The following is a 12,666-nucleotide window of genomic DNA, read 5'->3' as shown; positions in this document are numbered from 1 at the left end:
AAGCATGGTCAGAAATTATGAGTCATTCAAAACATCTCCGGATTTGGTGAATATCTACAGTCATTTATTCAAAAAATTTACAGCCACGTTGATAGTAACAGCTGGCACAGAGAAGGCAAGGACAAGCAACCTTGTATAAACCTGTCAATTTAAATCACAATGCATTCACCACCTTAGGGCCTGTTTTGATCATTAATGTAAAGGACTTTTCCATAGCATGAGTGAATCAAATTAGTATGAAATGGGAAATGTGGAGATGACAAAGGGTATGTTTATAAAAACCAAACTAAAATACATCAGAGGTAATTAAGAACAAAAATCCCCAGACTGCCAGCTTTGCACTTAACACAGCTGATTAAAGCAACACACTGCAAAAGACAGAACTTATGAGTGTTTTTAGGGAAAAGTACAGCCCTGTTAAATAGCCAGCAAGGAGTGAAGGAGATCCTCCTCAAGAAAGCTCCAGACCCTTGAAGAGCTTTCACAGGCTGAGTGAAAAACCCCTTCTGCTAAGGAATGTCACTCCAAGTACCTTCAAAGATCTGTCCTTGCGCAGGAAAAGAGCACGGGGAGTGCTCCTCATCCCCTCCCTGGCTCTGGGCCAAGATGAAAAAGCAACCTGACCTTTCCTTTCTCCCAGATGCTCCCCAGTCACACGTATGCCAAGAGATCAAAGAGAAAAGGAAATCAATCTTCAGCACTGGGTTAGCAATGTTACCCATGACCTCACACTGTCTGTGTAACAAGCAGAAGAACATGTAATCTGACACAGGTTTCTCTGACGAACAATTTGATAAAACATCACTTCACAGGGACATCTCAAAGACTAATGAGATCATGTCTAGAGGGCTGAAGGTACTCCATGGGCTGATCTATGGTGCTCTTACCACCTGCTGACATCTGTAGACCAGGATAATACAACGAAAGAGAAGTGTCATATACAAGAATGGACATTACCCCAAAAAGGACCGTGACCCCGGCTATCTGTATTATTCAATACACACAACATGGAAGTGGGATCTTCTAGATGGCCTTTAATTTAGCATAGCAACTAAATGCATAGACACCTGGATAAAACACTTAATTTCTATGAGCTTCAGTGTCTTTACCTGTAAAAATAGGAATGCATACAAACATCTTGAGATGGAGGTAAAAATTAAGTAAAAATGAAAATATTCAGTGCTTACCACGAGGAGACTACTCCATAAATGACAGCCCGGACTCTGTTATGCTCAAATGAGCATTATATGAAATGTCTTAAGAAGCCTGTCTAGTTCACAGTACAAACTGCAGGTTCCAGGAGTCTTGGTGAGAGGGCATCTGAGACAAGGCATGAAAATCATACGGAGGTGTTCACCACATCGCAAATGAGTCACATCTTCTATAGCTGGCATCCCAAGGAAGCAAGGATTTTAACAGTAGTTGGGTTGCCGACCAGTTCTTAAAGCACATTAACCCAGAATGGAGGGAAGATCATTTACATATATTATCAACCATTTCCAGATTGACTTGAAAGTCCGAACATGAGGAGACAATCTCATGCTACTCCTTCCATGTCTGGCTAACCATAGGCAAATCAGGTAGGGTCTATTTCTAGCTCCCTGAACATATTCTTATCTGGGTCCACACAGCTTTCAACCTAATGCTCCCATTTTCCCCTAATTTAGAAGACATTTATTGAGCACCTACTGTGCATCATAAACTGTACATACTGAGCCCTGGGGTGGTAAGCAAACAAATGTGGGCCCCAGTTGGCCTAATATAATGAATCTGATGAGAGAGATTAACACAAAATACAGTAAGATGTGAAAAATTATGTACAAATTTCAGAAAGGGGGTTGTTTGGGGCCAACTTCCCCAGGAAGTCACGTTTAAATTGAATCTGAAGGATAACTATGAGATAAATGAGGGGAAAGGAGGACAAAGAGAGCATCCCAAACAGAACAAACTGCAAGTGCAAACGCCCAGAGGTGAAAGCAGGAGGCATTTCACATACCTAAGGAAGGCAGGCCAGAAAGGTGGGCAAGAGGAGGCGGATGAGAGAAGGGTAGGGGCTTCCCTAGGAAGTAAGCTGGAACCAGATTATGCTGGACCTTGTAGGCAACAGGAAGCAACCGGAAGCCAAAAGTCTGTCATTGGTGAAAGTTCCCTTCAGCTGCAGGTACAGAACAGACTGGAGTGGGGAAGAATGGCTGTAGGTTCCAGGAGTCTCGGTGAGAGGGCATCTGAGACAAGGCAGCAGCACCACAATGGAAGGAAAAGGAAGCACACACATCTATACAGCAGGGGTTGGTGGAAGACTGGGGGGTAAAGGAAGAGGGGGTATCAAAGATGTCTCTGACAGCAACAGCAAGGCATGATAAAGGAGTTATTTCCAGAACACTAGATGGGTCCGGAGTTTCTGACAGAATACTATGAGTTCAGGCTTGTGAATCTTGGTGCAAAGGAAGATTATTTCCATCTACCCCAAAGAGCTCATTGCCCCCAAAGTACAAACTTCAGTAAAGAAAGGTTTCCAAAAGAGAGGAATCATCTAATGCAATATGAATTTGAAATAACTGCCACTATTATTTATAGCCCAATAACTTCCCAAATGTCTGCATTTATCAAGAAAAACACTCCATTTTAAGTGCCTAAAAAAGAGTCAGCCTAGTTCATAGAACAAATTTTGATGGCATGAAAGCCAAAGTCGGCAGTTAGTTTACAAATGAGCTTCATCTCTAAAATCTGCTTATTCAACAAATACTGGCAAAAACATTTAAGGAGCACACACGTACTTTTGGGCCGAGGAGTCTGGAGGCAGAGGCCTGGACTGAGCAGACTGTGCCAGGGCTGAGGCTTCTACGCACTCTTGCTTCTTGAAATTCCATCCCTTCCACATGCTCATTTTTGACCCCTCAATTGTCCAAGCAAGTTACAAGTCCCAACACAACAGTTCCCATGGTGATGGAAATTGTACAATTAAGAGACAGGAGTTGTAGTGATTCATATGTCATTTGTAAATGCTGTATTACATTTAAAATACTTCAAGATTCTACTTTAGAGATTCTATGAGACAGCTGGAGAAAATTCCCAGTGAAGATCCCAGTTATTATTACCTTCTTCCACTGAGAACAAAATGATTTAGGCACACAAACTCTGCCTGTCGATGGGCTGACCTTCTCTAAGCATTAAAAACAATATACATACACAGAAAGACACTGCCCCTGCTATTAGAAGAGGACTGTCGCCCTGGTTATTTTAGGACATCCATCTCACCGTCTTTTACACACCTAGGATGTCATGCCACAAAACTAAAAGACATATAAAGTTACCATGGATTCCATTTCTCCACTATGTTATTGGGGCCATGAACAACCCCAGAAGAAATCAGCAAGACCGTTCTTCACCAGGCATATTCCTTAGTCAAGATTTTAGTGAGAGCACAGATGGCAGATGGTAAACAGAGGATGGGGAGGGAATTCTACCAGGCAGTATGGCAATTTAGACAGCTTCTGAAACACTTCCAAGACACACACGTATTCTTCCACGTCTCCCTCAAACCAGAGAACACACAAACATACATTTTACACAACACACAGACACTTTACACATACATAAACTGTGTGAAAAGACCCTCATTTTGTGGAAGCTGGAAACTCGATGCCACATCTAACCAGATACCACTCAAATCTGTGCAATGGGAGGATGTTCGTCAAAGTAGCTGCACATTGATTCACATCCCCGACCTCAGAGCTAGTTTTAAAAAAAAGAAAACTGGTAGATTCTATTAAAAAGCAGCACTATTAAACAAAACAACACAACTTAGCTGAGTGGCATCTGGAAAAACATGAAAGGTTAGTATCATCCTAGATCCTTATAAAAACCCCATGAGACAGGGAAGGCAAATGATATCCCCAGTTCACAAGTGATGAAACCAAGGCTCAGAGAGGTGCGTGATTATTTTAATCAAGGTACTTAGCCAGAATTAAATCTTGGGAGTGAATCAAAGTGAATTTCCATAACTGAAATGGAGACCATTGAACCTAACAAAGCGACCTTACCAGTTTACCTTCAATCTTATTTCTCTACATTCTAGAACTCCTTGAAACTGTCATATTATAGATTCTCTGGGATGGTCAAATAATAGTCTGGGCAGAGAAGATGATTTTACCTCCATTACCTCGCTTAAGCTGTGACAGGCTGCCCTAATCAGCTTTTGTGCACAGAGGCACAGAGGCACACACACTCGCTCTCCGTGCCTCTTAATCACCACGTGCCACGCCGAGCAGCTGCAGAAGTCTGAAGGGAATTGGCAGAAATGTGCAATGATGTGCTAGCCCCCCCTGAGGCAGCAACTGCCCTGCCTGCTCCCAGACTCGAGAGAAAACATGGGTGTTCGCTGTCACAACTGATGGGCCCAGAAGACAGGCAAGTGGTTTCAGGTGGTGAGTCAGGAAAAGCAGTTTGCATCAGGAATGTTCCAGCCCAGCAGAGCTGAGCAGCATCCTACTCCCTGTGCAGGGATACAGTATTCATCATTTATACAATGTCACCGTGGGGGACAAACTTGGGCTCAGCACAAATTGAATCCAATCAACTCTTATGCAGAAGAATCAGTAAACAAGGCTTCTCCCACCAAGAAGGAACCTAATTGCTTAAGAATTGCCACCGTTATCTGGCACTTGAGGTCAGTCCTTCTATCCTGAGATACAGGTCTTTGCAAAGGGCTGGCACGTGGTCTGAGAGCAGAACCCAGGGCTAACCTTCCGGGACCACTCAGCAGCGGCTGCAATAAACTGTGGTCCAAGTTCCCAGGCATGAGACAGAACCAGGTGAGGGCAACATGCAGAGACGCCAGGGGGCAGGTCCTAACACACTGTGTGCAAAGAGCTGCACAGGACTGAGAGAAGGGCTGCACGCCCCCAACACTCCCCTCAGGTTAATTTTGGATGGATTTCCAGAGAAATCCAACTTTTGAGAGAATTCCTTGTTTGCTTCTATGCTATTGTTTATGAGCCAGCAAATGACTGATAGGATATAAAACTTGGTGAAATAGAGATGTCGACATTAGATCAGATAACAGAAGATCTAGAAATTGAAAGAGGCTTAAAGCCATCATTCGCACTACACTTCCTGAATGAATACAGTATTCTGTCAAGTTTTATACAATGACAAATGAGCCTCTTCTCTGAAGGAACCTGAGGAGATTAAACAGTCATTTTAGGGAATCCAGTTTAGTTTCCCTACTTCAAAATTAGCAATTTCATCCCATGCCAACTTCAAGAATCTCTTTGCTGTAATTTATATTTCTAGTGACTATGGTATATAATAAAACTGGTTATGTTTATGACAGACTACTTCAGCATTAGTTCAAAAGCCAGAGCCTTATGAAACCTGTCACACCATTAAAAATCTGCATTTAGGTAAAGAATATTAATGTGGCACTGATGTGTGTTAAGGCCAGACATACAGCAGACTGGCCTTATCTTTCTCAAGATATGAGAAAAATTGGCCCAAAACATGATATTTTCCCAGAAGAATCCTCACTGAAGCCAAGTACAGAAAAGGCAAATCACAGTCCCTCTCCGAAAAGACTTCCATCAACCGCCATCAAAGAAACCACGCCACTCATTTCCTTTGTTCATCGAGGACACAGGCACCTGCCCGGGGTATTTAGGGTGAGAAGTCAGGGAAAAAATAGGGAATGCTCAGAGGCTCACTCTCAGCCTCTCAAAAAAGGCACGTTCTGCAGCTTGTCATAGAATATATGCTCTAAGAACACAAGGAGATGCACTTTTTGGGCCTCTGGGCTATTGCACCAGACCAGAAAGTCACTGTGCTGCACCACAGGCACCAAAGGAACTACTGGGAAACCACCCAGTCCTTCCCCAGCAAGGCTGCCCTAGCACCTGCCACAGAAGCTACAAGTATGAGCAGCTGAAGAAGTGGGGGTGGCATATGCCCCAAAGTGCATTTCAGGGAGCATGCTTCCGTTCCAGGAGAGCCCCCTTTCTCAACAGCCAACCTATTCCTCAGAAGGGAGGCAGAAAAACCCAGCAACCTTCCTTCAATAGCATATCCCGCGGCACTGACTTTTAATGGAGGTGGCTGAAGAGAACAAGGGAGCCAAGGGAAATGAAGCTCAGGGCAATATGCAATTATTGAAACTGGAATTGAGCCTGGACCCTGGAAAGAACATGCTGTGAGAGCTTTGGCAATCACACTGTGGTCAGGGCCCCAATTTTAAATCTCTCCCACAGGATACCACTTCCTGAGACACAGGCACACCCCTCGTCGTATCAAAGTAATTCCGCTTGACTTGGCAGAGGGGTGTCATCTGCTGGTCTCTGGGATTCCATCACAAGGGCCCAGCTTAAAACAATCCCCAACCATTTGTAAATATGTTTCTGTCCCATTTACCTTTTTCCCAATAAGCTTCTTTCGAAGAAATTCCCGGGCTTCAAACATGTAGGGAATGTCATATAGGGGACGTAGTTTCTTGTTCTTATCCTAAAAGAAAAACAAAGTATCACATCAGAAATGAAAAACAAACATTAAAAAAACCCACAGATGAACACAGCTAACAAAACAAAATTACTAGAATATATCTGAAATATGCTACCTCCCAGTATCACAAATATTAACTAAGTGCCAGTACACAGAAAATGATTAATAGGTATTTGGATGGAATGCTTTACAGCGAATAAGATTATCTTTTTCATACCACAGACTCAAAAATAAGTAATGAAATGTTTGTAATTATCTAAACTGGAAACAACCAAGTATTAATCAACAAGGAAAAGACCTCTATAAACTGTGGAATAGAAGGAGCTCAGTAAGTATTAGGGCCCTTCAAATATTTATAGATACACTACGAATCTAGCTCTATTATTCTTTAAGCCATTAATGATCCACCAACTCTTAGCCTCACATAAAGCTCTGTGTAAATATATGTTATAATCCTAGATTCAAAATTCTTGCAACCTAACAGAGTAATACAAGAAAAGCTATGACAGGGCAACAGATATGAAATGGCAACACAAAGCAGTTTGGACTAAGTGCTAAACTGTGTGAGAGAGACTAGGGACTAAGTGCTATCAGAGTTCAGGGAAGTGGAAAGAAAGAAGTAATCAGGAAATGTTTCACTGACAAGGTGACATGGTTTCATTGACTTAATATGAGTTTACAGGATAAGAAAACACTAGAAAGGAAATTAGAGTTGAAAAAAACAGAACAAGCTAAAGGAGGCAGGAAAAAATAGTATTTCGACACAACATGCACACACATGAACATCAACATAAACGGTTCTTTCATTATCTTGCAGGTCCCAGACTTCCCCCCAAAGAGGTTACTGTTCTAAGCAATGTAACTTTTAGAGAATATGGGAGAAAGCTCTAGAGGAGAATGACAAAGAGAGAATGGATAGGAACTAAAGTGATAGGAGAAGCATTTTAAGAAATGAACAAACAAAAGCGCCTGGGTGGCTCAATCGGATAAGTGTCTGCCTTTGGCTCAGGTCATGATCCCAGGGTCCTAAGACACCCTGCTCAGCTGGAAATCTGCTTCTCCCTCTCTCTGTGCCCCTCTCCCTCTTTAATAAATAAAATCTCGTAAAAAGGAAGAAAGGGAGGAAGGAAAGGAGGGAGGGAGAAAGGGAGAACAAATGAACAGAATGGATAGAGGGAATAAAAGAAGAAGAATCCAATAAATGATGACATGCATATGAAGTCAAAAGAAGTCTGTCTTTTGATGGGGGTTGTGGAAGGCTGGGCGATGTTACAAGAAATACAGAGATGCTGTCTAGATTGCTAGGTCTGATTAATGTCTCTCCCCAGCTAGCCCCTAAGTTCCACAAGAACAGAGATCCTGTCCATTTCTGTTATTCTGTGACCCTGGAAACAAGCAGAATGCCTCCTCTCTACAGTATGTGCTCAAATAATAGTTGGGATGAACTAACTACAAAAGAAATAGCAAAATTACATATACACAGAAATCAAGTATGTTTGAAGAACAGAACTACATGTGTAGAATTCAGAATCCCTAGGACGCAGATCATGGTGGTGGTGGGGGGTGGGTGGGCGTGGAATTCACAAATAAAAAGAAAATCAAGGACTAACTAACCCAGAGTTGTGCAGCTGCTTGCCCATCCTGTATACTTAGCCCACCTGGCCTTACCTCTTTATTATTTTTTTATTAACATATAATGTATTACTTGTCCCAGGGGTACAGGTGTGTGCATCATCAGGCTTACACATTTCACAGCACTCACCATAGCACAAACCCTCCCCAATGTCTATAACCCAGTCACCCTAACCCTCCCCCCTCAACCCCCCAGCAACCCTCAGTGTTTCATGAGATTAAGAGTCTCTTATGGTTTGCCTCCCTCCTGATCTCATTTTTTTTTCATTTTTTCCCCTCCCTAACCCCCACAACCCCCTGCCCTGCCTCTCAAATTCCTCATATCAGAGAGATCGTGTGATAATTGTCTTTCTGACTTATTTCACTTAGCACAATACCCTCTAGTTCCATCCACGTCGCTGCAAATGGCAAGATTTCATTTTTTATGGCTGCATAATATTCCATTGTGTATATACACACCACATCTTCTTTATCCATTCATCTGTTGATGGACATCTAGGTTCTTTCCACAGTTTCTGGCCTCACATCTTTATAATCCTCTCTATACTGAAAGAGGTATTCAAATTATTTTCTTAAACAGCTAATTACTCCTAAATAAAGAAGCTGCATCATTTTAATACCCCATGTTTAAACTAATCCTAATGACCATATTGAGGTCAAGGAAATTGAAATAGGTGTTTCCTCCTATACCCTAACCAAGCCTTGGTGTCCAGAATGTATCATATAAACAATTCATTGACATCACCAAGAAAAATCTCTATGAGAATGCACAGAATTGAGTTTGAGTTCCACATTCTTTATCCCACTGCCTTCTAGCTCCTCTGGTGAAAACAACAGTAACAACAAGGTGGCAGCAGCATTCCAGCACTCGGTGTTCTTCTTGGAGGTTAAGGAGGTACGTTCAGAAATGAAGGTGAGATCCTACTCCTTGGATGTGTGGGACTCCACATGCTCTTAAGGGCAACAACAAGATTGCCACACTTGGATCAAATTCCTGGCGTGTCACGATCACAGTCTAGTAAGTGAGGGATGGCCCTAAACATGAAGTTTTTTGCAGGAAAAAAAAAAAAAGATCAAAACAGGATACATGAGGGTGCTGGTGTAGGGGAGTTCTGTGTAACACAAGGGCAAATATACAGGATTATGGATATTTTTTAAACATCCAGGCAGCCAAATCAAAATAGGAGTCACTCCTGAGGAGCTAAGTATAATATACAAGCCATAAAATCGAGTTTATGATGACAGTCAATGATACAGTAAGAATACTTGCTCGGCCGAAGATTCTACATGCCAATAATGAAAGGTATTTTTAATAATGACAAAAATCAATGGTTATCAGAATCAACCTTCGGGAATAAAGAAGTGCCAATGATAATTTATGTTCACCATGCAATGGAGGACAATCTATTTAGAGAGAGTATTTGTGTTACTACACAAGCCTAAGTGACCAGCATTATAAAAAGTGAAGTAAACAAAATATTGACAATTACCTCGCCTTGCCTCATGATTTATCACAGAACCTGAATGTGTGAACCTTATCCTACTTATTCCAAAACACCACAGAGATCATTAGGCAGTATGACTTGACTGAATTCTGAAACAGTGAGTGAAAGCTAAGAAATAATAACTTTAACAAATATTCAAATGAAGATCACGAGATAAGGCATACATAAATGAATGAAAATGACTATCTGAACAAGAAAGACACTCAACAGAACTGGCCCAAGCCAAAATGCTCTCAGAAGAATGAAAGAAAATAGTATATCGAGAAACATCCCAGTAAAAATCCAGGCAACTTCTGAATGATTATATGTCTGTCATGAAGCTAGAAAAGAACTAATAGCACAAGCAGAAAACAAGGTATCACAAGTGAAAACAGAATGATCTTGTTACTCTAACCCTTCAGAACTAGTAGCTATTGACATCTGCAAACATCTTACAAGAGAGATATTAGAAGTCCCTAGGAAACCACAAAATAAAAGCAATTCCTCCAAATTACCAGGTACATAAAAGCCTTTGAAATCTCTAAGAGGCAATTGAGGTATGGAATGTATTCTGAGAAAACAGGACTTTAGCGGGATCTTGCCTGCTAAAAAGGACTGTCTAGTTTAGATTCTAATTTACACAGAAATATTTTTTTAAAAATAAAAGCAGAAGAGAATGCTTGCTTTACTTGGTGGGCAGATAATACAAAAACCAGTATGTTCTATAATCACTGTTCATCCTGAGAAATGACGTTGTATGTAGGCCCTGCAATGACTCACACATTAGAGGTAACTTCAATTATCTGTACCTCTCACTCGTTTGGAGAGGGAGGCCCAACACCCACATCTCAGCATCTAAAAACCCACTTGGCATTTTTACAGAACTTATATTTGGCTGGTTGCCAAAATGTGGTTGCTGCCCAATGCTCACTTGGAGGGAATGGATGAAATCTCCAGTCAAGGCCTTATATTCAACCCCCAGTTTTGGGTTTCAACCTCAGGCCAAATTTTATCTAGCTCCTCTTGTAGCAAAAATCTAATGCCCCAGAGATATTGCAGGATTTTTTTTTCTTTTTCTTTTTTTTTTTTTTAAGATTGTATTTATTTGACAGAGAGAGATCACAAGGAGGCAGAGAGGCAGGCAGAGAGAGAAGGAGGGGAAGCAGGCTCCCTGCTGAGCAGAGAGCCCCATGTGGGGCCTGATCCCAGGACCCTGAGACCACAACCTGAGCCAAAGGCACAGGCTTAACCCACTGAGCCACCCAGGTGCCCCTATTGCAGGATTTCTTAAACAAGGCTTAAAAACAAATCACAGCAGGGGTTGGGGTGTGGGGCGGAGAAGAGCCTAATAAACGTGGTTCCACTAAAATTAAAAGCAGTTCTTTACTGAAAACACTTAATGAGCAAAGTTGACAGGCCAAGGTACAAAGGTTTAGTAGCTGATGACTGGAAAGATACAGAAAAAGCTCAGGAGGATGAGAGGGAGCTCAGCACAGAGTCACAGCTGTCATGTGATCAGGGCAGGCCTTAGGGGGCGCATTAAGAGTTTAATAAAGACTTAGGGAAGGTACAGGATGGAGCCATCTGGAGAAGGGCAGGGAGAATGCCCAATGCAAAGACCCTGTGTTAGAAGCATGCCTGATGGGTTCAAGGAGCAGCGAAGACACGACTGTAGCTACAACAGTGTGCGCGCACAAGGAGAGCAAAAGAGAGACAATGGGTACTGATGAGGGATGGGTAATGGGAAAAAGAAGCAAGGGGAAAGAAATGGGTTTGCGGATGAGTACACGAGACTTCCAGCTTTCTCTGTGAGGTTTTCTGTCTTTGAAAGAAAGAGAAAAAGAGGATCTGAAGAATACGTGGTATAATACCAAGACTGAAAAAGGAATGCCTGTTAGACTATTCTATAATGTTGGAATTTTTTTTAAGTGAAAAATATTCAGGGATAGGCAACCCCAAACCTTGTTTGGTCGACATTTCCCTTTGCTCACATTTTACTGCAGAGGAATAAAATATGAAACAATGGTCATTCTTTTCCTCATAAAAAATTCATTAAATCCCACTTTTTCCCTCCCCCCCCCAAAAAAGTTCATAAATGTATCCTTCCAGAAGGCAGAATGGAATAATTTAACTACAAATGTGCTCTCAAATAACCAGGATCAAAAACAAGTTTGATTTTTATTTTTAGTAGGAGACTTGAACTATAATAATATTAATTAAAGTAGCCAAGCAGAATTGTACTCTATGAAGATCTTAAAACTGACTGTTGAACTAAAATAAGAACAGACATGATCAGATTAAAATGGATAAAATCTCCAACAGTAAATAATGGACCAGTCCCAGTTGCCCTGCCACACACACCATTTTAATAAACAAAGGCTGCTATTTCCATTTGAATTATAGACTGAACACAGGAACATTACCACATGCCCTGGGCATATTTACAATCAAGAACCTTTCAATTCCCTTGGCAGCCAGGAGACAGAATCCACGAGATATCCACTATTTTATCATTCTTAGCCCATAGAGTAGCATATTTTTAATAAAGGTGGTCAGTTAACTAGAAAGCTATAGTCAGCACCTGGGGAAAGGTTCAAAATTGTAACCGCCTTGGCCAAGTGGAAGTCAGCTTGTACCACTCTCTCTAAAGGAATGTATACATTAAGTGCGTATACAAACATTTCTCTAGGAGTTGTCTCATTAAAAAAAAAAAAAAAGATACTTATTTCCCAATTAGCTTCATTTTATTCTGCCAGTCAAAGCATCTCTCAAAGGTAAACAGAGTCTATTAAAGAGACACAGTCTGCGTAAGTCCCAAATCCACAACGCAATACATTTCTTACATATCCCCAGGAAGTAAAGAGGGAATGGTAAACAATAGAAACTTAAACTGCAGGGGGAGGGAAGTGATTATAAAAATTCACAGGTATAAGACCGGCAGGGGCTAATCTTTCAACCCCATGATTATGCCCCTGAAGTGTTTCATTGCTTCTACAGGTCCCTCAAATTTCTCAATTTCCCTGACAACCATATTTGATCTTGCTGATACCATGTTTAAGGA

At 41.5% G+C, this 12,666-nt stretch overlaps 1 protein-coding gene across 1 annotated transcript in view; it reads right to left on the bottom strand.

The window, feature by feature from the left end:
* The window catches only part of SND1 (staphylococcal nuclease and tudor domain containing 1), a 415,583-nt gene that overhangs the window by 259,649 nt on the left and 143,268 nt on the right, over nucleotides 1–12,666 (bottom strand). The window contains exon 11 of the mRNA XM_044246515.1: nucleotides 6,403–6,492. Within this exon, the coding sequence (XP_044102450.1) occupies nucleotides 6,403–6,492 (90 nt within the window). The remainder of the gene's footprint in view (nucleotides 1–6,402; nucleotides 6,493–12,666) is intronic.

Source organism: Neovison vison, chromosome 4 (assembly GCF_020171115.1).
Source record: "Neovison vison isolate M4711 chromosome 4, ASM_NN_V1, whole genome shotgun sequence".
NCBI lineage: Eukaryota > Metazoa > Chordata > Mammalia > Carnivora > Mustelidae > Neogale > Neogale vison.
The sequence above is the reverse complement of the archived record's forward strand: the minus strand, read 5'-3'. Positions and strand labels throughout refer to the sequence as shown.